Source organism: Diaphorina citri, unplaced genomic scaffold (genome assembly GCF_000475195.1).
Source record: "Diaphorina citri unplaced genomic scaffold, Diaci psyllid genome assembly version 1.1 scaffold513, whole genome shotgun sequence".
Classification (NCBI taxonomy): Eukaryota; Metazoa; Arthropoda; class Insecta; order Hemiptera; family Psyllidae; genus Diaphorina; species Diaphorina citri.
Genome location: NW_007377947.1, coordinates 32,447 through 53,114, shown reverse-complemented (window position 1 = coordinate 53,114; position 20,668 = coordinate 32,447). Strand labels below are relative to the sequence as shown.

Sequence of the window (20,668 nt, the reverse complement as noted above, 5' to 3'; positions counted from 1 at the left end):
GAGAAACACGGAATCCCACAAGGTTCTCACCTGACTCCACCATTGTGTTGTAAATAAACGCCTTGTCAGTGGGCAGCCAACAGTTACTCACTACACTACCAACAGTTACCCTATTCTGAAGCCCTTTTCTCCCTTCTTAAATAAAGAGAAAACACGGAATCCCACAAGGTTCTCACCTGACTCCACCATTGTGTTGTAAACAAACGCCCCTTTCGTCTGAAAGAAGCAAGAGCCGGGACTTAGTTCGTGGAAAAAGAACAGCTCCAGTTCCCGGCCGATTTTCCTGTGGTCCCGTTTCAAAGAATCCCACAAGTTTCTTACCTGATAAACTCCACCAGTGTGTTGTAAATAAACGCCCCTTTCGGTTGGAAGAAGCAAGAGCCGGGACTTAGTTCGTGGAAAAAGAACAGCTCCTGTTCCCGGCCAATTTTCCGGTGGTCCCGTTTCGCGGCTTCTTCCTGTAGCTTCTCCCACTCCTTGAGCTGTTTGTTGTCCGGGAACGAGATTCCGTATACACGCTGTAGAGACTCGGCGTCCGCCTTGCCTTCCCAGTACGTTGAAGAGTTCTGAGGGGACACACGAGGGAAAACAATGAATAACTAGATTTAAATCTGTAAATCTCACAGAACCACTTGACTTACTCCTAATGGGACTAACACCTAGTGGGTCGGTGAACAGTAGAACTTACACAGAGCATTTAGATCACAACACAGAGGACATGAGCAGAAAAAAAAAAAATGCCCGAACACATTACATTCCTTCCTATGGGATAAGGAAAGTAAAAATGGAAATACGTCTCAATAGTCTCAATACGACAGTTGTGAAGAGTTCTGAGGGGACACACGAGGGAAAACAATGAATAACTAGATATAAATCTCACAGAACCACTTGACTTACTCCTAATGGGACTAACACTCAGTGTACAGTAGAACTTAGACAGATTATTTAGATCACAACACAGAGGACATGAGCAGAAAAAAATGCCCGAACACATTACATTCCTTCCTATGGGATAACGAAAGTAAAAATGAAAATACATCTCAATAGTCTCAATACTTGGCTTGAAGAGTTCTGAGGGGACACACGAGGGAAAACAATGAATAACTAGATATAAATCTCACAGAACCACTTGACTTACTCCTAATGGGACCAACACCTAGTGGGTCTTGACCCGTGTACAGTAGAACTTACACAGAGCATTTAGATCACAACACAGAGGACATGAGCAGAAAAAAATGCCCGAATACATTACATTCCTTCCTATGGGATAAGGAAAGTAAAAATGGAAATACGTCTCAATAGTCTCAATACGATATACAAAGTTCATATACAAAGTTCTGAAGAATAAGAAGACTACAAAGAAAAATACGTTCATATACAAAGACGAACTAAGTAGTTATATGAAACAGATTCTGTAAACAGAACAAAAACCCCCGTCTATTTGATGACAATGTCACAACAACAAAATACAATGAGAGAAGCACGCTACTATAGGACTTTTTGGACTTGGCCAAGAGTATAAATCTTATATTATAAGAACATGACATTGTAGGGAAATATTGGGATGCGAGAGGAAAAATGGCCTAATGGTCAAAGATCCCGACATTTGCAACATACATACATACAGTCTCAATACGATATACAAAGTTCATATACAAAGTTCTGAAGAATAAGAAGAATACAAAGAAAAATACGTTCATATACAAAGACGAACTAGTTATATGAAACAGATTCTGTAAACAGAACAAAAACCCCCATCTATTTGGTGACAAAGTCACAACAAAAAATACAATGAGAGAAGCACGCTACTATAGGACTTTTGGACTTGGCCAAGAGTATAAATAAGGTCCAAGAGTATAAATAAGGTATATTACTCTGGGGTTTTTGGATTTGGTCTTCCTCTTAGCGGGTACTAGCATAATGCTGGTCAATACAGTGAATCCAATCAACACCACCCACACTGGAGTGTTTATTTTGAGCATTAATTATTTTATTACAACTACTTAATCGAAAATTATTTCAAACGAGAAAAAAAAACTAATCGAACTTTATGTTTACACACAGTGCAATGGCATTATTATGGACAATAGTGCAATAGATGGTCCCAGGACAATAGACAGTGAGAACTGGGTTACCGTGTTGGTCTTATCTCGACCATCTGAGTGGAGGAGAGAGATATAGGAGAAGGAATAAATAGGAGTGTAGGACAGAAGGAAAAAGAGGGGTAGTAGTGACTCAACAAGGAAATAATTGTCAAGCATGTCTACGTCTATTATGGACAATAGTGCAATAGATGGTCCCAGGACAATAGACAGTGAGAACTGGGTTACCGTGTTGGTCTTATCTCGACCATCTGAATGGAGGAGAGAAATATAGGAGAAGGAATAAATGGGAGTGTAGGACAGAAGGAAAAAGAGGGGTAGTAGTGACTCAACAAGGAAATAATTGACAAGCATGTCAACGTAAACTCAAAGCAGAGTTTTTGCTCAGTTCCCTTCAGAGCGCTAAAAAATACTTTGAAAAAAATCCCATGGATACCTGTCGAGACAAAGCAGGAAAAAGTTGCATTAGTTTTGATGATGGAGCTGGCTTGATGTACATTGATGATTGTGGATACCTGTCGAGACAAAGCAGGAAAAAGTTGCATTAGTTTTGATGATGGAGCTGGCTTGATGTACATTGATGATTGAAAAAAAAAAGAAAAAAAAATATATTAAAACTTCCTATTCAGAAAAAAAAAGGAAAAAGTTGCATTAGTTTGCATGCAGAATATAAAGTAGATATATTAAGGTCGAGTTTTACCATCGTAGATTGCCTCAGAATTGAGTTCAATCCGAGGTTGCTTTGAAGGCCTTTATCTTGCCCGTATGTCTGACATGGGGGCCCCTACACAGGTCTATGAGGGGGCCGCACCTGTAGGCCGTGGTGGTCGGTGTGTTCACCTTCTCCTTCAGGATGCGAAGCTTGAATGGATTGTACTGGAATAGAATAAATTAGATTGATTGATTAACAAATCAACGGGTAAAACCCATGTACAATTTATACACAGAAAGCATTTCACAATCAGTGATTCATATGTACCCAATAGTCTGTCTGGGGGGCAAGAAGGAAAAGGAAGATTTATGTACTATACCAAATGCTAAAGAAAAGAGACAAAATAGGAAAACGTAGCTAGTTGGATTTTGGTGTGGTTCTTGCTTTTTTTTACATTGCCATTCCAGAGAAAACAGGAAATTAAAGGTGGTCCCTGAAAGGACCACCGTGCATGAAATGACATTTTTTGGGCTACCTTCTCACGTAACATATCACATGAAAGTACTCAAATTTAAAGTTTTATAAAGGAAAAGAACACAGCTTTAGCTGTAATTGTTATTAATTTGAAAAACAAATACAAAAGAGTAATCAGTCACAGGAGAAAGGGGCCTCCATACAACATTTCTTCCAAACAATAGTTAAACTGAATATTAAACAAATTAGGTAGGTACATAGGTACTGATTTTCTCTAATCACGATCGAATAAACTACGGGCTAAAAAAATTCCGGAGGGACGGATCCAGCTTGTTTTTTTTTTTTGCCAAAAACTCTCGAATGGTTTGTCCGATTTTAATTAAATTTGTTAAACATCTTAAATAACTGTAACATACGGGTCTTTTTTTTTTAGTAAATTCTAAAGTTCACTAAACTATAAATTTCTATAGAACTTGAAAAACTAATAATAATAATAAACACAAATGTACTCCTTAATGGGGGGTCATCTGCGGCTTTTTATAGGTACACACAGAGGAGAAGCTTACCTTAGTGACTTTGAAGGCCTTTATCTTGCCCGTATGTCTGACATGGGGGCCCCTACACAGGTCTATGAGGGGGCCGCACCTGTAGGCCGTGGTGGTGGGTGTGTTCACCTTCTCCTTCAGGATGCGAAGCTTGAATGGATTGTACTGGAATAGAATAAAATAGATTGATTGATTAACAAATCAACGGGTCAAACCCATGTTATACTAGTCAGGTGGCCAGATACTGTTTTGTTAGTAGCTCATAGTGGTCTTACACAGGAAGCATTTCACAATCAGTGATTCATATGTACCCAATAGTCTGTCTGGGGGGGGGGCAAGAAGGAAAAAGAAGATTTATGTACTATAGCAAAATGCTAAAGAAAAGAGACAAAATAGAAAAACATAGCTGGTTGAGAATATTAAGAGAACTTACTTTGAACATTTCAATAAGGTCTTCTTTTTTCATTTCCAATCTTTCAAAGGGTTGCTTTTCTTTGACGATGTCTTTCATTAGTCCTTCCATTACGGGGAAATCTAATGTGGATACCTGTCGAGACAAAGCAGGAAAAAGTTGCATTAGTTTTGATGATGGAGCTGGCTTGATGTACATTGATGATTGAAAAAAAAAAGAAAAAAAAATATATTAAAACTTCCTATTCAGAAAAAAAAAGGAAAAAGTTGCATTAGTTTGCATGCAGAATATAAAGTAGATATATTAAGGTCGAGTTTTACCATCGTAGATTGCCTCAGAATTGAGTTCAATCCGAGGTTGGCCAGCCTAGTTAGCTTAGTTGGTACGTTGGTAGTGCGTCTGCCTTGTAAGCGCTAGGCCGCGGGTTCGATTCCCGCCCGGGGCCGATTTTATCCTGATGGTATAATGTTGGTCCTCGGAACTCCTATCCTGTCTTCCTTCTCTCTTCGATTTCGAGACGATAAGACCATAGCAGTTACAGTTCCCTCTGTCAAACCTCTGTCAAACCTATTAAGTATAGGGAAAACCTCGTTTCATCTCAATCCCGAATTGGTAAACCCCAGCACAAGAACATCAATATACAAAAGCTTGATTAAGAGAGGTTTAAAGTTTAAAGGCACTGTATAAATGCTAAAGGTCTTTAGTGGAAGGAATTTCGTACTCCTTTCGGCAACAAGCTACCATCTGATGAGAGGCATACTACGGGATGGGCATGCTACGACACAGACCACACGTGTCTAATATAGCCGTAGTCTCATTGCTACGAAATAAAAACGGGGAAGGGATCACATGAGGTGGTCCCTGGGCGAAGCCACCGTGCCGCAAAGGTCAAAAAACAAAATTGAAGCCGTGCCGCAAAGAGTTAAAAGTTTACACTACTTGGTATAAATATTACAGAATGTTAGAGTAGGAAGTAAAAGACTGTTTAATTCAAGTAAAATGCATCCTACAATTAAATTTTACCTATTTATAACTTGGACAAACTTTTGATCATGCCTACATCTTTATAAGAATATTACGGTACTTCAGATCAATACCTCCTCACAGTTCTCATTAGATTCATAGGTTCTGCTATCATGACACTATCATATTGAGTTGTAGCTAGTAGCCCTCAGATAATGCTAGTAGTATCTGCATCACATGAAATACACGTCAAATTCCTAGCAAGTACATGATGCAATAAATAATTCCTGCAAAATTCAGTCCATAGCTGACTCAGTCCTAACCTCAAAAAGTCATATCCTTAACTTTCATGTGAGCAGTTGAGTTCAAAGTTCTTTTACAACAAAGTAGGAAGTCAGAATCAATGATTCAACTAAGTAGAAACAAGGTGCACGTAATAGGTGTTATTCTAGATAGAAATTACACGTGGAAAATTAATTTAGGTCGAGTAAGCTCTTCTAGGTAACCTCCACCATTTCAAACCATCTCACCTGTTTTTCACCGTCCAGTTTTAACTCTTCTACTTTGGCAACAATCTCAGTTTCACTCATTTCTACAAAATTACTTATAGGGAAGTATTTCAACAGGTAATTGCAGAGAAATTCTATTTGATTAGCACGGAAATTATTGAGGAAAATCGGAAAATTCGCCAAACTTGCAAAAAAAATTTGCTGGCAATAATGCAAAAATCAAAACTTCAAAAAGTAAACAAAAAAACGAGATTTGTGATTGTGAAGGAGCGCTAACTTCACAGCCATTAAATCCTACGTGAACGGCTGATTGCATAAGTACGTTTGAAATACCAGGCGTTTTATAGACAGAAGATTTTTGTCAGGCGGCTGTCTTTGAATTTCTTTATGCATAATCGAAAACATGATGGGTGGGTTCGTAAACTTAAGTTACGTAATCCACAGTATTCCACAGTGAACCAGCGGAGATAACACGTTGAATGCTACAGTTCCTAATGAATCACTAAAGTTAAGCAACTTTGGGCTTGGTTGGTATCCAAATGGGCTTGGTTGTTACCGGATGACCATCTGGACTAGAGTGCCCTGTTGGCTTTTCCCGGCCTCACTCGTTGTCGCCAAAAGGAACAGAGGGAGATTAAATATCACCTGCAGTTGAAGTAGGTACCTACAGTGAGTACAGAGAAGTTTAATTTTATAGATCAGGCTTGTCCAACCCGCGAGCTCATTTTTGCGGACCGCGAAGGCCCGCCTAAAAAAATGAACAAAAATGAGAAATAACAGTAAATACCTATACTAAATAAAATAATCAATGCATGAAAATTTTCAAATTTATAAAAATTATCCCAGTTTACCTTACATTTTTTTTTTTTTTTTTTTCAAAAGGTTTGATAGAGTGATTTGAAACTGCTAAGGTCTTATCGTCCCAAAACCGAAGAGAGAAGGATAGGATAGGAGAAAGCCAGCCGTTCCGAGAACGAACATTATCCATTCAGGATAAAATCCGCCCTGGACGGGAATCGAACCCAGAGCCTTACAAGGCAGACGCGCTACCTTCCAAGCTAACTAAGCTGAAGTACTGAGAGCTCTCGCATAGCTCGTTCCCGCGACTTTTATTAGCGCGCGTCCAATCCTACGAAAATTATATTGATATGTCACACTGAGATCGCGCTACTAGGTCAACTTTAGCATGGTCAGGACCTTTTCCCAGCTTACCTTGGCAATAATAGTGCTATCGGCCAGACCTTTACTAATTCCAGCTGCCACATCATATGGGGTAGTACGCCACGACTTGGCAGGTACGATTTTGCCATCTGGCAAAGTCACTTGAATTTCCTCGGGAACTTTAGCCGCTATCTCCTCGTCATATTGCTTCTTCAATTTATCCCACAAAGTGATACGTTCCTGAGAATAAAATAGAATATTTTTGTAATATTATGTTACATTCCTGGTTAGTACAAATAATTGGTACGGTATTATGATACTTTTTTGTTTTTTCGGATAAGGCTTTTTTTTTGATAACTGAAAATGTTTTATTTTCTGTTTTTGAGACAACAAAGTGTTCATTTTTATACAGGTATGCGATATTTTTTTTTCTATTCTTTCTGTTTTTTTTTTTTTTAAATAAACTTGAAGCATTTGTGGAGTTATACATTGTGCTGAAGCTGTTTAGTACATATTCAAATGTTATCAAACTAAATTGCAACTCCTTTTCTGACAAGGACAAGTCTCTTCTTACCTGAATATACGAGGGCCATGGATTCAATTCAGCTACTCTACTAGCATCCCCTGCATTGGCAGGTTTCTTCTCTTTCCCTGGTTTTGGTTTCATTTTGGCCGGGGCCTAAAATAAAACGGTGAAAATTAGATGAAATGACACTGATAGTAAAAACAACAGAAATCATGCACCTATGAAAAGATCCAAGAAAAGGAAAATATGACCACTAATAAAAATGTAGGTAAACAATAAAGTCACATTTGTGGTTGGTTGGTTGTTTTATTGCCCAAGTTTGTAATGTGTACCTCTTTTTTTATAGGTACATTCAAAAAGTGTTGTTGGAATTTGAGCAATTTCACAGAAGTGCTAAAATTCCAACAAATTTATGTAAATTAATTTAAATTCCTCAGCATGCGGGCCTTGAAGTGGCGCCTAACTAGTTGACTATATTGACTACTGGGGTTTAAATTTATGTAAATTTCATTAAGAATTTGTTCTTCAAGTTGTTATTCTTTTTTTCACCTCAACTGAACTTTATCAGGTTGAAACTTTATCAGGTCGATAAGCTTCTTGAGTGCCAGCCTAGTTAGCTCGGTTGGTAGCGCGTCTGTCTTGTAAGCGCTAGGCCGCGGGTTCGATTTCCGCCCGGGGCGCATTTTATCCTGAAGGGATAATGTTCGTTCCCGGAACGGCTGGCTTTCTCCTATCCCGTCTTTCTTCTCTCTTCGATTTCGGGACGATAAAACTCTAGCAGTTTGTTACAGTTATCTCTGCCAAACCTCTTTAAAAAAGTTCAAGCTTCTTGCTTTACAAGCCGTTTGGTAGGCGGCTTGAAGTGTGACGGGCATAAGGACGAAACAATAAAAAGGTGGGACAATAAAAAGTAAATAAAAAAAGTTTTTGAGTTGTTCTCGTCTTTTCTTGTCTTGTCTTGACCGTAAAACTCTAGCAGTTTGTTACAGTTATCTCTGCCAAACCTCTTTAAAAAAGTTCAAGCTTCTTGCTTTACAAGCCGTTTGGTAGGCGGTTTGAAGTGTGACGGGCATAAGGACGAAACAATAAAAAGGTGGGACAATAAAAAGTAAATAAAAAAGTTTTTGAGTTGTTTTCGTCTTCTCTTGTCTTGTCTTGACTGCCATACCTACCAAGGTACAAATTGACCAATCAAACAAGAATGTGTAACGTCTGTAACGTAACCAATTGGTGTGTGTGATGGCTTCGCGGAATTTTTATGAGTTTTGAATTTTATTTTTGAATGGAAAAAGTTTGCTTGAAGGGGGTTTAAGGTCACTATATATACCTATATAGCCCCGTCTAAATGCGAAGGCCTTTGGGACGCGGGTTTACCCTCCGAGTGAGTCACTCAGCTTGAGTGGGGCCGGGAAAAGCCAACGCCCATCTTCAGCGGGCCTTTGGGGGCTCCGTGGTGACCTCTTTGAAAGTTTATAAGTCTTATCTTTAATTTAGCTCATTTTGAAATCAAATTCACAACTAGTTAAAAAGTTATTAGTCATAACATAATTGTTAACACACTACAGTATCACGCGCCGAACAAAACAAACATAACACCCGAACTGTGAAAGCTACGATAATGTCCGACTACAGTCGAATGCTTTTATCCAATAGGATGAAACTTGAGTGGTCCCTGGCTGAGTAACTAAACCACTAGGTAGTGATAGTGGATAAATCTACCAGTGAACTAGTGGATGAATGTACGAGCACGTACCTACAATAAATCATGTAGGTAGGTAGGTAGGTAGGTAAGATTTGAAAGAACTTGTAATGATGATTGTAATCTTATTACGAGTAGGTACCTACTATGAATATCTTACTGATTTTACGAACCTCAAAATGCATCGCGAGCCTTGACCTTGCCTAGAGGCTGTGGAATAATAGAGGATTTGGTATTAATAGGAAGTAAAAAAAATAATACACTGTCTGATCTGTTGAAGTGTAGGAGTTGTACAATCACGACGGAGGATCTTGAAATCCGAACAATAAGAATGAGAAGAAGAAGAAGAAGAAGAAGAAGAAGAAGAAGAAGAAGAAGAAGAAGAAGAAGAAGAAGAAGAAGAAGAACAAAAACTAAGAAAAATAAGCAGAAGGAAGAACAGGAAGAAAAAAGAAGAAGAGACAGAGGAAGAAGAAAAAGTCGAAGATTAACGAAAAAGAACAAGAACAAAATGACTATTAAGAAAAATTCACAAGAAGATCTAAAACAAGAAGGACAAAAACATGACACCAAGAAGAAGAGGAGACATGTTTGGCAACAATGCCTATTTTTTTGCTGTCACATTGATCTGGACACACTATAGTGTTGCACCTACTTGGCCTCGGAGGCTGCAGTACCTAAATATTACTTGCTTGGGTCCCTAGCTCACTTATCTTTGTGTAGGTATTTCTATGTATTATTATAGTATTCACAGTAGGTAAGTATGTAGGTATGTATACCTATGTAGGTAGGTAAGTTATAGCAGGTAGGTACTGAAAGAAATGATACACTATACCCCATAATAAGATGTCTTGACTGTCATACCTACCAAGGTACAAATTGACCAATCAAACAAGAATGTGTAACGTCTGTGACGTAACCAATTGGTGTGTGTGATCGGTTCGTGGAATTTATATGAGTTTTGAATTTTATTTTTGAATGGAAAAAGTTTGCTTGAAGGGGGTTTAAGGTCACTATTTAGCCCCGTCTAAATGCGAAGGCCTTTGGGACGCGGCTTTACCCTCCGAGTGAGTCACTCAGCTTGAGTGGGGCCGGGAAAACCCAACGCCCATTTTCAGCGGGCCTTTGGGGGCTCCGTGGTGACCTCTTTTTTTAGTTCTACAGTTCACTAAACCACTTAGGTAGTGATAGTGGATAAATCTACCAGTGAACTAGTGGATGAATGTACGAGCACGTACCTACAATAAATCATGTAAGGTAGGTAGGTAGTAGGTAAGATTTGAAAGAACTTGTAATAATGATTGTAATTTTATTACGAGTAGGTACCTAAAATGAATATCTTACTGATTTTATGAACCTCAAAATGCATCGCGAGCCTTGACCTTGCCTAGAGGCTGTGGAATAATAGACAGGATTTGGTATTCAAATCAAAAATAGGAAGTAAAAAAAAAAAAAATAATACACTGTCTGATCTGTTCAAGTGTAGGAGTTGTACAATCACAACGGAGGATCTTGAATTCCGAACAATAAGAATGAGAAGAAGAAGAAGAAGAAGAAGAAGAAGAAGAAGAAGAAGAAGAAGAAGAATAAGAAGAAGAAGAAGAAGAAGAGGAAGAATAACAAAAACTAAGAAATATAAAAGCAGAAGGAAGAACAGGAAGAAAAAGAAGAAGAGACAGAGGAAGAAGAAAAAGTAGAAGAATAACGAAAAAGAACAAGAACAAAAAGACTATATTAGGTAAGAAAAATTTACAAGAAGATCTAAAACAAGAAGAACAAAAACATGAAACCAAGAAGAAGTAGAAGAAGAAGAGGAGGAGGAGGAGAATGAGAAAAAGAAGAAGCAAAAAGAAGGATGAAGAATCGAAACCAAGACCCACTAGAAGAAGAGGAAGAAAGAAGAAGGAGGAGGAGAAGAAGAGGAGGGGGAGGAAGGAAAAACAGTACAAGAACAAAAAAGACTAAGAAGAATAAAAAAAATTAACAACAAGAACAAGAATAATGCACAACAAAAACCAAGAAGAAGAAGAATAAGAAGAAGAACAGCAAGAATTTTGAATAGGAAATACATAGGAAGGAAAAGAAAAAGAAGAAGAACAAGAACAAGAAATCTGAATAGGATTTGAATATTCTGAATCGTATCTGCAAATTGTATCTGCGAAAATCCTCAGCATCCGGCGTGTAAGGACCAATAAATCTCCATCACACGGAAGTTAAGGCAGGTAACCCTCCTGAACATTTCTAGGTCCTTCGACATTAGGAAAGGAAAATACCACTAAACTTAGGTTACCCATCTACCTATCAATTGGTGCAGGTGCTGTTGAACCTTTGCAGGTAACCCGTGCTGGAATTTGGTTAGGTACTTCATATATCAGTGATATGTAGGTATATTATGTACAGATTGTACAGTGACGTCAAACTTCCATCAAACAGACTTCAAGTTTGAAGAACGACATAAAAGCTACCTAGGCAGAATTTTGAAAAAATGGCGCATAATCACTAACGGTCGATTAGTCTGACGAACCATATTGTTTGTGTTGGTGAAATCCACCATAAGAAGAATAAAAAAAAAATAACAACAAGAAGAAGAGCAACAACAAAAACGTTAAAACAAGACGAAGAAAAGAAGAAGGAGACGAAAAAGAAGTTGTATAAAGTAGAACAACAAGAACAAGAATAATGTAGAACAAAAACCAAGAAGAACAACAACAACAACAGCAAAAATTTTGAATAAGAAATAGGAAGGAAAAGAAGAAGAAGAACAACAACAACAAGAAATCTGAACAGGATTTGAATATTCTGAATCGTATCTGCAAATTGTATCTGCGAAAATCCTCAGCATCCGGCGTGTAAGGACCAATAAATCTCCATCACACGGAAGTTAAGGCAGGTAACCCTCCCGAACATTTCTAGGTCCTTCTCATCACGATGTTAGATTTGAATAGATTCTATTCTACCATTAGATTTCTACCCGTAGATTCTACAATACCTCGGCCGCGTCTGAAGAAGGAACGTGTGCTCTGTGTATACAGGGTGTCTAAAAAAAGTGTACATAAGTAGGTGAACCAATAGGTACTAATCTTAATACCTACTAAGTTTCGTACCTATTGGTTTTGGTTCAGTGTCCTCTAGAACTCAGTCAGGAACAGAGCGCCCCTACGGAGCACTCAGTTTCTGCAGTCCGATGCAGTCCAAAATCTAAAGGTGCTCTACAATACCTCGGCCGCGTCTGAAGAAGGAACGTGTGCTCTGTGTATACAGGGTGTCTAAAAAAAGTGTACATAAGTATAGGTGAAGTGTGAACCAATAGGTACTAATCTTAATACCTACTAAATTTCGTACCTATTGGTTCAGTGTCCTCTAGAACTCAGTCAGGAACAGAGCGCCTCTACGGAGCTTTCAGTTTCTGCAGTCCGATGCAGTCCAAAATCTAAAGGTGCGTCCAGACAGTCGACCGGCCGTCGATCGACATCGACAAGGTGAATCTATGTTGTCTAACCATCAGTGTAAACGATTTAGTTGACATCGACTATGTGTGGACACGCCTTAATGAGCAAATGAAGATATTATTGTCCTCTTAAATGAGTTTTTCAAATTTCATCAGTATCCGACAGACTGTTAGGGAGAAGAATTTCCTTAAGGGAGAAGAATTTCCTAAAGAGGACCATGCATTCAAATAATAATAATAATAATAATAGACTCTTGAGAAGGCAACCACTAGGCGAGGTTAACGCCTTAGGCGTTCTCTACCACCTAACCCTTAGAGCTCCATTATTACGTGGTCAAATTCTCAAATAAATGAGGATAAAATTCCATACCTCGGCTGGGATCGAACCCACGCCCTCCTGATTACCAGGCGAGCGTCTTAACCACTACGCCTTCGATTTCCCGTGTATGAGGTCGAAATTTTTTCGGATCTGTACTTAAAGTTCGGGGCTCGCACAGCCTCGTAAAAAGTAATATCGCGCGGCAACCGGACCTTCTTCGGTACCTTCTTTTAGAATTCCACTTATTTTCCCCTATTCCATTGGACACACTTTTCGTGGCTTGAAGTTCAGGCTGCCTGCTTCACACAAATATTTGACTTGTTGGTCCACCCTGTTAGTCTTGAAGGAGTAATATTTGATTTGTTGGTCCACCCTGTTAGTCTTGAAGTCCAAGGGTCTTTCGATTATTTCTTGATTGGAGTTGCATTCGGCGTGATTATAATTTTGTCTGAAACTAAATAGGTAAGTATAGTGCTAAGGTTCCTTAGCATTGGCATAGCTTGAACCTAGTCTACCTTTACGTAAATAGTATGCTGTTCCATAGAGATAGGTAAGTAGGTTCGAAAAACCTATTATTTCTCTGAAATTATCTAAAAATCAAAATGTGAACATCTTTTTGGCCTGGGGCTCTTCCGCTTTAGACTCTGTCTATCATTAGGTCAATATATGGAGGTACCTATAGGTGCATTACCTACTTAGATACCTACGAAGTAGGTACCAACCTGTAGGTACTTACTACGTATTATTGAATTATTATTTCGTGATATCCTCAAAGTAAAATATTAAAATCAGGAGGTTGAAGACTTTTAAGACTAACTTCTCAACCTGACTCTGTTTCACTGTCGGAGGAACACTGTGCAAAATAGCTTCCCCTTATAGAGATTCTCTACCATTGCACATGTGACATGTTTGGCAACAATGCCTATTTTTTTGCTGTCACATTGATCTGGACACACTATAGTGTTGCACCTACTTGGCCTCGGAGGCTGCATTAAACAGTACCTACCTAAATATTACTTGCTTGGGTGCCTAGCTCACTTATCTTTGTGTAGGTATTTCTATTTATTATTATAGTATTCACAGTAGGTAAGTATGTAGGTATGTATACCTATGTAGGTAGGTAAGTTATAGCAGGTAGGTACCTAATGAAAGAAATGATACACTACCCCATAATAAGATCCGACGTAAACGACCCATAACAGCGATGTTGATAAGTTGATAATCAAAACCGAGCAGCTTGGAAAACAGAAACACGAAATGTCGACCCCACTTGAGTGGGAAAAGACTAAGTAAAAGAAGAAGAAGAAGAAGGAGAAGATTATAGTATTCGCAGTAGGTAAGTATGTAGGTATGTATACCTATGTAGGTAGGTAAGTTATAGCAGGTAGGTAATGAAAGAAATGATACACTACCCCATAATAAGATCCGACGTAAACGACCCATAACAGCGATGTTGATAAGTTGATAACATCAACTAAGATTTAGTAGGTACCTGATAATGAACTCAGTTAGTGGGTAATGAACACATTATTTACTGGAGATTTCCCAAGGTAACTTTGAGTAGTATCCACTAGCGGTTCAGTGAACTTGGGAGATTCCACTCGGGGAAATCAGTCCAACAAATTACCTATATTTACCTATAGAACTTTAAAAATCGGGCCTACCCAGCCCCGGAAGACCCAATTGGACCAGAAGGTCCCGAGAATCCACTCGGGAAAATCAGTCCAACAAATTACCTATATTTACCTACCTATAGAACTTTAAAAATCGGGCCTACCAATGGAGCAGTTGCAAATGGGTAAAAATTATTAATGAATGGTTGATTCCTACCTTAAAAGTAGTGAAAAATCTAAATCTGAGATCAAAACTCCAATAAAAAAATTTGGACCGATTGCAATACTTTCTCATTACCTTGTATAGGTTCCCTATACGTAAGGGTAATAGAAAGTAAAAAATTCCCTTTGTGTCAAACATTTTCATTTAATTTTGTGGGCCTTGACCGATAAGCGGTGAAGTACTAGTTCTAAGTAAGTAATTCGCAAGAACCTTCTATAGCCGTCATGAGAGGTAATGTCAATGAAACGGACTTACCTATAATAAGTTTAGGTGGGTATCAACCTACTTACTTACCTACCGACCTATATTTTAAAGTAGGTTGTTGCGAACTACCTACCAGTAGTTATGTATAACCTCATCAGTATTTCCCACAAAGTCCTCCAAGAGCTCGATAAATAGTAACCCTGCAAATTGCAATCAAAAGACGTAAGGTTATCGATATTACAACAATCTCTTACCGATCTTATATAGGTAACGTACCTATCGGTAAATGCGGTAAGTTCGCTCTAATTTACCTACCTACCTACCTACCTACCTCCTTTAGAACCTCGTCAATGTTGCATTTATTTACCTACATGTTAATGGAAATAATACCTACTCAAGACGTAGCCTAGTGTTGGCCTTTTAAAACACATTAATAAAGTAACTAATACCCATGAGATTGGTTTATAAATTGATTACAAAAATATAAATATAATGTAGGTAAATGTTTTAAAATGTGGGAAATCCTTTCGCGAAAGAAAACTGGTGAGAAAACGAATTATCCGACAGATTTTTCATTGATGAAACCTCAGCAAATTATACCTACCCTTTCCTTACCTTAGAGCTGCCACGAACGGATCTAAATTAGACTTTTCCCGAGATAATTGTCTCGACCTTGCCTTGGTTCTTCGGATTCCTTGATAGATAAAATCCAATATGCTGAAACCATTTAGGATGGAAAATGATTAGAATTAGAAGAGATTAGAAGAGACTTTACCTTCTTACCTATTGTATCGGAATAGTTATTAGTTACCTATCCGACTTTGGTACTACCTATACAAGTTGAGTATAGGTAATAGATTGAGTTTTTTCTTGATATACCTTACCTAACTATAATCTCGTACATAATTATGATGTCTTGTTTGTTTATATATTTTAATTTTTTAACAAACTTTTTTTATACTGATAATAGATTCTGACGTGACTTTGTGAAGATTGAGGATTCGAGGCCATTTTCCCAAGTTGAACTTACGTAACTTCTAGCTAACTTTTGAAAAGCATAGTAGATCTTATCCCTCTTGGACCTTAAAACTAATCAGCAAAATTTCTCATTCATTCATTCATAGGTTGCGTCTTCTATGGGAGAAGGTAGCTCTACCTTGCGCCAGTTGGCAAGTAGAAGATAATTCCATTTGAGAGACTATTATTAAGACAATTTAATTTATATTGTCTTAATACAGGAATCTTGAATGGAAGGTATCCCAAGCGAGCTTAAATGTCTGAGGCATTTTCTGAGATCTTGGCCCTATAAGCAGGGTCCACATGTCAAAGATTACTTGACAAATCTATGGTTGGGTGTGTAGTTGTGTACCTACTCCGCTTTAATAAATTAGGTAGTCATCTAAGCCTAGGTTTACCTACATGGACCAAGGATTAGAGAAATGGATGCACCAATACCAAGTGACGATGTCTTTCATTAGTCCTTCCATTACGGGGAAATCTAATGTGGATACCTGTCGAGACAAAGCAGGAAAAAGTTGCATTAGTTTGCATGCAGAATATACAGATACATTAAGGCATACTACGGGATGGGCATGCTACGACACAGACCACACGTGTCAAATATAGCCGTAGTCTCATTGCTACGAAATAAAAACGGCGGCGAAACACTCATCTTTTAGGAGAAAAAAAACAGCTGGTTACTCCTGAAAACTAAAACTAGAAGAAAAGCGCCCAATCTCGTTACCATCTGCGCTTCGCCGTCCAGGTACATATCATAGTAGAACCCGTTCTCAATAGGGGGGCCATAGCAGAGACATCCTCCGTACACTCTCTCCATAGCTTCTCCCAACACATGGGCCGTGGAGTGCCAAAACACAGAGCTTGCTTCTTCATTGTCGAACTTGTTGAGTAGTTCTAGCTTGCAGTTGGTTTCCAGAGGTCGGTCCAAATCCCATAGAACTCCGTTCACCTGAGGTAGAGAAAATGGGAATAACCAATTTTATTTATGAGTCAGTTGACAACGGGGACAAACCCGTTTAGGAACTATGGCAAAATAAATTTACAACTCACAAACGCAAGCCAAAACACAGAGCTTGCTTCTTCATTGTCGAACTTGTTGAGTAGTTCTAGCTTGCAGTTGGTTTCCAGAGGTCGGTCCAAATCCCAAAGAACTCCGTTCACCTGAGGTAAAGAAAATGGGAGTAACCAATTATTTATGAGGCTGATTGAGAGGCTGACGAAAAATGCCGACCCCGTCAGTACACGGGAAAAGGCGAAGAACAAGAAGATAATGGGACAAACCATTTAGAACTTAGGGCACTGTTGATAATAATTTAGGTTCTGAAAGTTCAGTCGGCCTTAGAATATGAGAAGAAAAAAAAATAGTTTACACTTCTGTAAGTATTGAGAATTTTTGGCAAATTTTTATCGGAAAACCCTTCAAGAGTTATGGTGAATCAAACAGACGGAAAAACTGAAACCTAAATCGTTGCGTCCGCCTTGCAAGCGCGAGGTAGCGGGTTCAATGCCAAGCCAAGGCGAATTTTATCCTAAGCAGATAAGGTTTGTTCTCGGAATCGCAGGCTTTTTTCAATTTTGAAGATTAGGGGCAATGAGACTTCCATCATTACAGTTCCCTGGTTCCTTCAATCAAACCATAAAAAAAGGAGGAATAAAATGAAGCTAACTGAATTTTAAGATTTGACTGGTCCAGGAACTTTCCGTCTCCAGCTTACCTTGGCAATAATAGTGCTATCGGCCAGACCTTTACTAATCCCAGCAGCCACATCATATGGGGTAGTACGCCACGACTTGGCAGGTACGATTTTGCCATCAGGCAAAGTCACTTGGTTGAGTGCGCCAATGCACTTTTTGGGTACTTTTACATCGGAATAGGACTCTATCTCGAAAAAATTTTTCATTTGGTTGTGCCCCATTTCAAACCATCTCACCTGTTTTTCACCGTCCAATTTTAACTCTTCTACTTTGGCAACAATCTCAGTTTCACTCATTTCTACAAAATTACTTTTAGGGGAGTATTTCAACAGGTAATTGCAGAGAAATTCTATTTGATTAGCACGGAAATTATTGAGGAAAATCGGAAAATTCGCCAAACTTGCAAAAAAAATTTGCTGGCAAAAATCAAAATTTTAAAAAGTAAACAAAAAAACAAGATTTTTGTGATTGTGAAGGAGCGCTAACTTCACAGCCGAAATCGTACGTGAACGACTGATTGCATAAGTACCTACGTTTGAAATACCAGGCGTTTTATAGACAGAAGATTTTTGTCAGGCGCCTGTCTCTGAATTTCTTTATGCATAATCGAAAACATGATGGGTGGGTTCGTAACTTAAGTTACGTAAATTCGATCGTGATTAGAGAAAATCAGTACCTATGTACCTACCTAATTTGTTTAATATTCAGTTTATTATCATTCTCGATTTGATTTTTGGATTTTACTTTCATGTAATGATTTAAAATCAAGACTAGAGCCCGATCTCCCTTTATTCCCAATATAATGTTTAAGTCACCCAACCATTTATTGGCCTTCCTCGGCGTAGCTTAACATAGGTAACGCTAAAAGGCCACCGAGGCAAAGGTCAATTATGGCTTGACATGCAAATTAATTTGGACTTGAATGACGCGACCCGACGGAGGTCCCGCGTTCGATTTCCCGTGTATGAGGTCGAAATTTTTTCGGATCTGTACTTAAAGTTCGGGGCTCGCACAGCCTCGTAAAAAGTAATATCGCGCGGCAACCGGACCTTCTTCGGTACCTTCTTTTAGAATTCCACTTATTTTCCCCTATTCCATTGGACACACTTTTCGTGGCTTGAAGTTCAGGCTGCCTGCTTCACACAAATATTTGACGCACAGCCTCGTGGCTTGAAGTTCAGGCTGCCTGCTTCACACAAATATTTGACTTGTTGGTCCACCCTGTTAGTCTTGAAGGAGTAATATTTGATAATTTGGACTTGAATGACGCGACGCGACAGAGGTCCCGCGTTCGATTTCCCGTGTATGAGGTCGAAATTTTTTCGGATCTGTACTTAAAGTTCGGGGCTCGCACAGCCTCGTGGCTTGAAGTTCAGGCTGCCTGCTTCACACAAATATTTGACTTGTTGGTCCACCCTGTTAGTCTTGAAGGAGTAATCCAAGGGTCTTTCGATTATTTCTTGATTGGAGTTGCATTCGGCGTGATTATAATTTTGTCTGAAACTAAATAGGTAAGTATAGTGCTAAGGTACCTTAGCATTGGCATAGCTTGAACCTAGTCTACCTTTACGTAAATAGTATGCTGTTCCATAGAGATAGGTAAGTAGGTTCGAAAAACCCGGAGTTGCATTCGGCGTGATTATAATTTTGTCTGAAACTAAATAGGTAAGTATAGTGCTAAGGTTCCTTAGCATTGGCATAGCTTGAATTGAACCTATAGTCTACTACCTTTACGTAAATAGTATGCTGTTCCATAGAGATAGGTAAGTAGGTTCGAAAAACCTATTATTTCTCTGAAATTATCTAAAAATCAAAATGTGAACATCTTTTTGGCCTGGGGCTCTTCCGCTTTAGACTCTGTCTATCATTAGGTCAATATATGGAGGTACCTATAGGTGCATTACCTACTTAGATACCTACGAAGTAGGTACCAACCTGTAGGTACTTACTACGTATTATTGAATTATTATTTCGTAATATCCTCAAAGTAAAATATTAAAATCAGGAGGTTTAAGACTCTTAAGACTTCTCAACCTGACTCAAGGACAAAAAAAGAAAATTATGCCGTGCCGCAAGGGGGTCACTTCAGGTGGTCCCTAGGGGGACCACCGTGCCGCAAAGAGTTAACTAAGTAAATAGTCAGATCCCTCTAAGATACAAAACTTTCTCGCTTTGAGTTCATAGGTCGTCGCGACAAATTTCAAGATCAGAGCTCATTTGTGTGAGAAAATGTAAAAAAAAAAAAAAAACCCAAAAAAACCAGTTTTTTTTGGCTTTATGGTTCTCTGGACAAAATTTGCACCACCATTTTCGTGTTCCTGGTAAAAACACCTTTAATTTGATATACGAAACAATAAAGTCACATTTGTGGTTGGTTGGTTGTTTTATTGCCCAAGTTTGTAATGTGTACCTCTTTTTTTATAGGTACAAAAAAAATAGACAATAAGTACCTATAAGCACATAGGTACCTACTTAATTATTATATCATGCTGCCCACTTAAAAAAAAAAAAAAATAGGACAATAAAAAAGTGATAAAAATAGAAATATTTTACACTTGAAACATCCCACAATTTTTACGCAATTGATTTACATTCAAGTTGATCAAATCAATCAAGCATTGAGATCACTCAGAGCTCCTATCAGTGACAAGTGTGAGGTGATTACGAGAATGTTACATCAATAGGTATAAATCACACGGTAGGTAGAGATAATGAGTAAAAACTAATACAAATCAGCTTATTTTTTAATCACTATGTATTCATATCATATAATATGATCTCCATACATCCAGCCTCTTCAATTCTGTAGGGTCTCTACCTTGAAACATCCCACAATTTTTACGCAATTGATTTACATTCAAGTTGATCAAATCAATCAAGCATTGAGATCACTCAGAGCTCCTATCATTGACAAGTGTGAGGTGATTACAAGAATGTTACATCAATAGGTATAAATCACACGGTAGGTAGAGATAATGAGTAAAAAATAATACAAATCAGCTCATTTTTTAATCACTAAGTATGTATTCATATCATATAATATGATCTCCATACATCCAGCCTCTTCAATTCTGTAGGGTCTCTACCTCTACTAAACATTTCT

The 20,668-nt window shown here is 38.4% G+C and overlaps 2 protein-coding genes across 4 annotated transcripts in view; both read right to left on the bottom strand.

The window, feature by feature from the left end:
- LOC103509600 (threonine--tRNA ligase, cytoplasmic) overlaps positions 1-17,027 on the bottom strand; it is a 44,949-nt gene extending 27,922 nt beyond the window's left edge. Inside the window, exons 1-5 of one of the 3 annotated variants that reach the window (XM_026823891.1) lie at positions 16,991-17,027; positions 16,595-16,778; positions 4,207-4,320; positions 3,795-3,938; positions 322-566 (exon numbers count right to left, since the gene is read on the bottom strand). In XM_026823891.1, the coding sequence (XP_026679692.1) occupies positions 322-566; positions 3,795-3,938; positions 4,207-4,320; positions 16,595-16,687 (596 nt within the window). In that variant the 5' untranslated portion in view covers positions 16,688-16,778; positions 16,991-17,027. Of the gene's footprint in view, positions 1-321; positions 567-1,874; positions 2,083-3,794; positions 3,939-4,206; positions 4,321-16,594; positions 16,820-16,990 lie in introns of those variants that run through there. The other 2 variants (XM_026823892.1, XM_026823893.1) reach the window with 2 other exon arrangements.
- LOC113467625 (threonine--tRNA ligase, cytoplasmic-like) lies at positions 6,813-20,076 on the bottom strand. Its single transcript, XM_026823901.1, has 3 exons — positions 20,038-20,076; positions 7,393-7,497; positions 6,813-7,058 (listed from the first exon to the last, which is right to left on the bottom strand). Exons 2-3 carry the CDS (start codon positions 7,483-7,485, stop codon positions 6,828-6,830), a joined length of 324 nt encoding a protein of 107 aa, XP_026679702.1. The 5' UTR covers positions 7,486-7,497; positions 20,038-20,076; the 3' UTR covers positions 6,813-6,827.
- Positions 20,077-20,668: the final 592 nt, after the last annotated feature.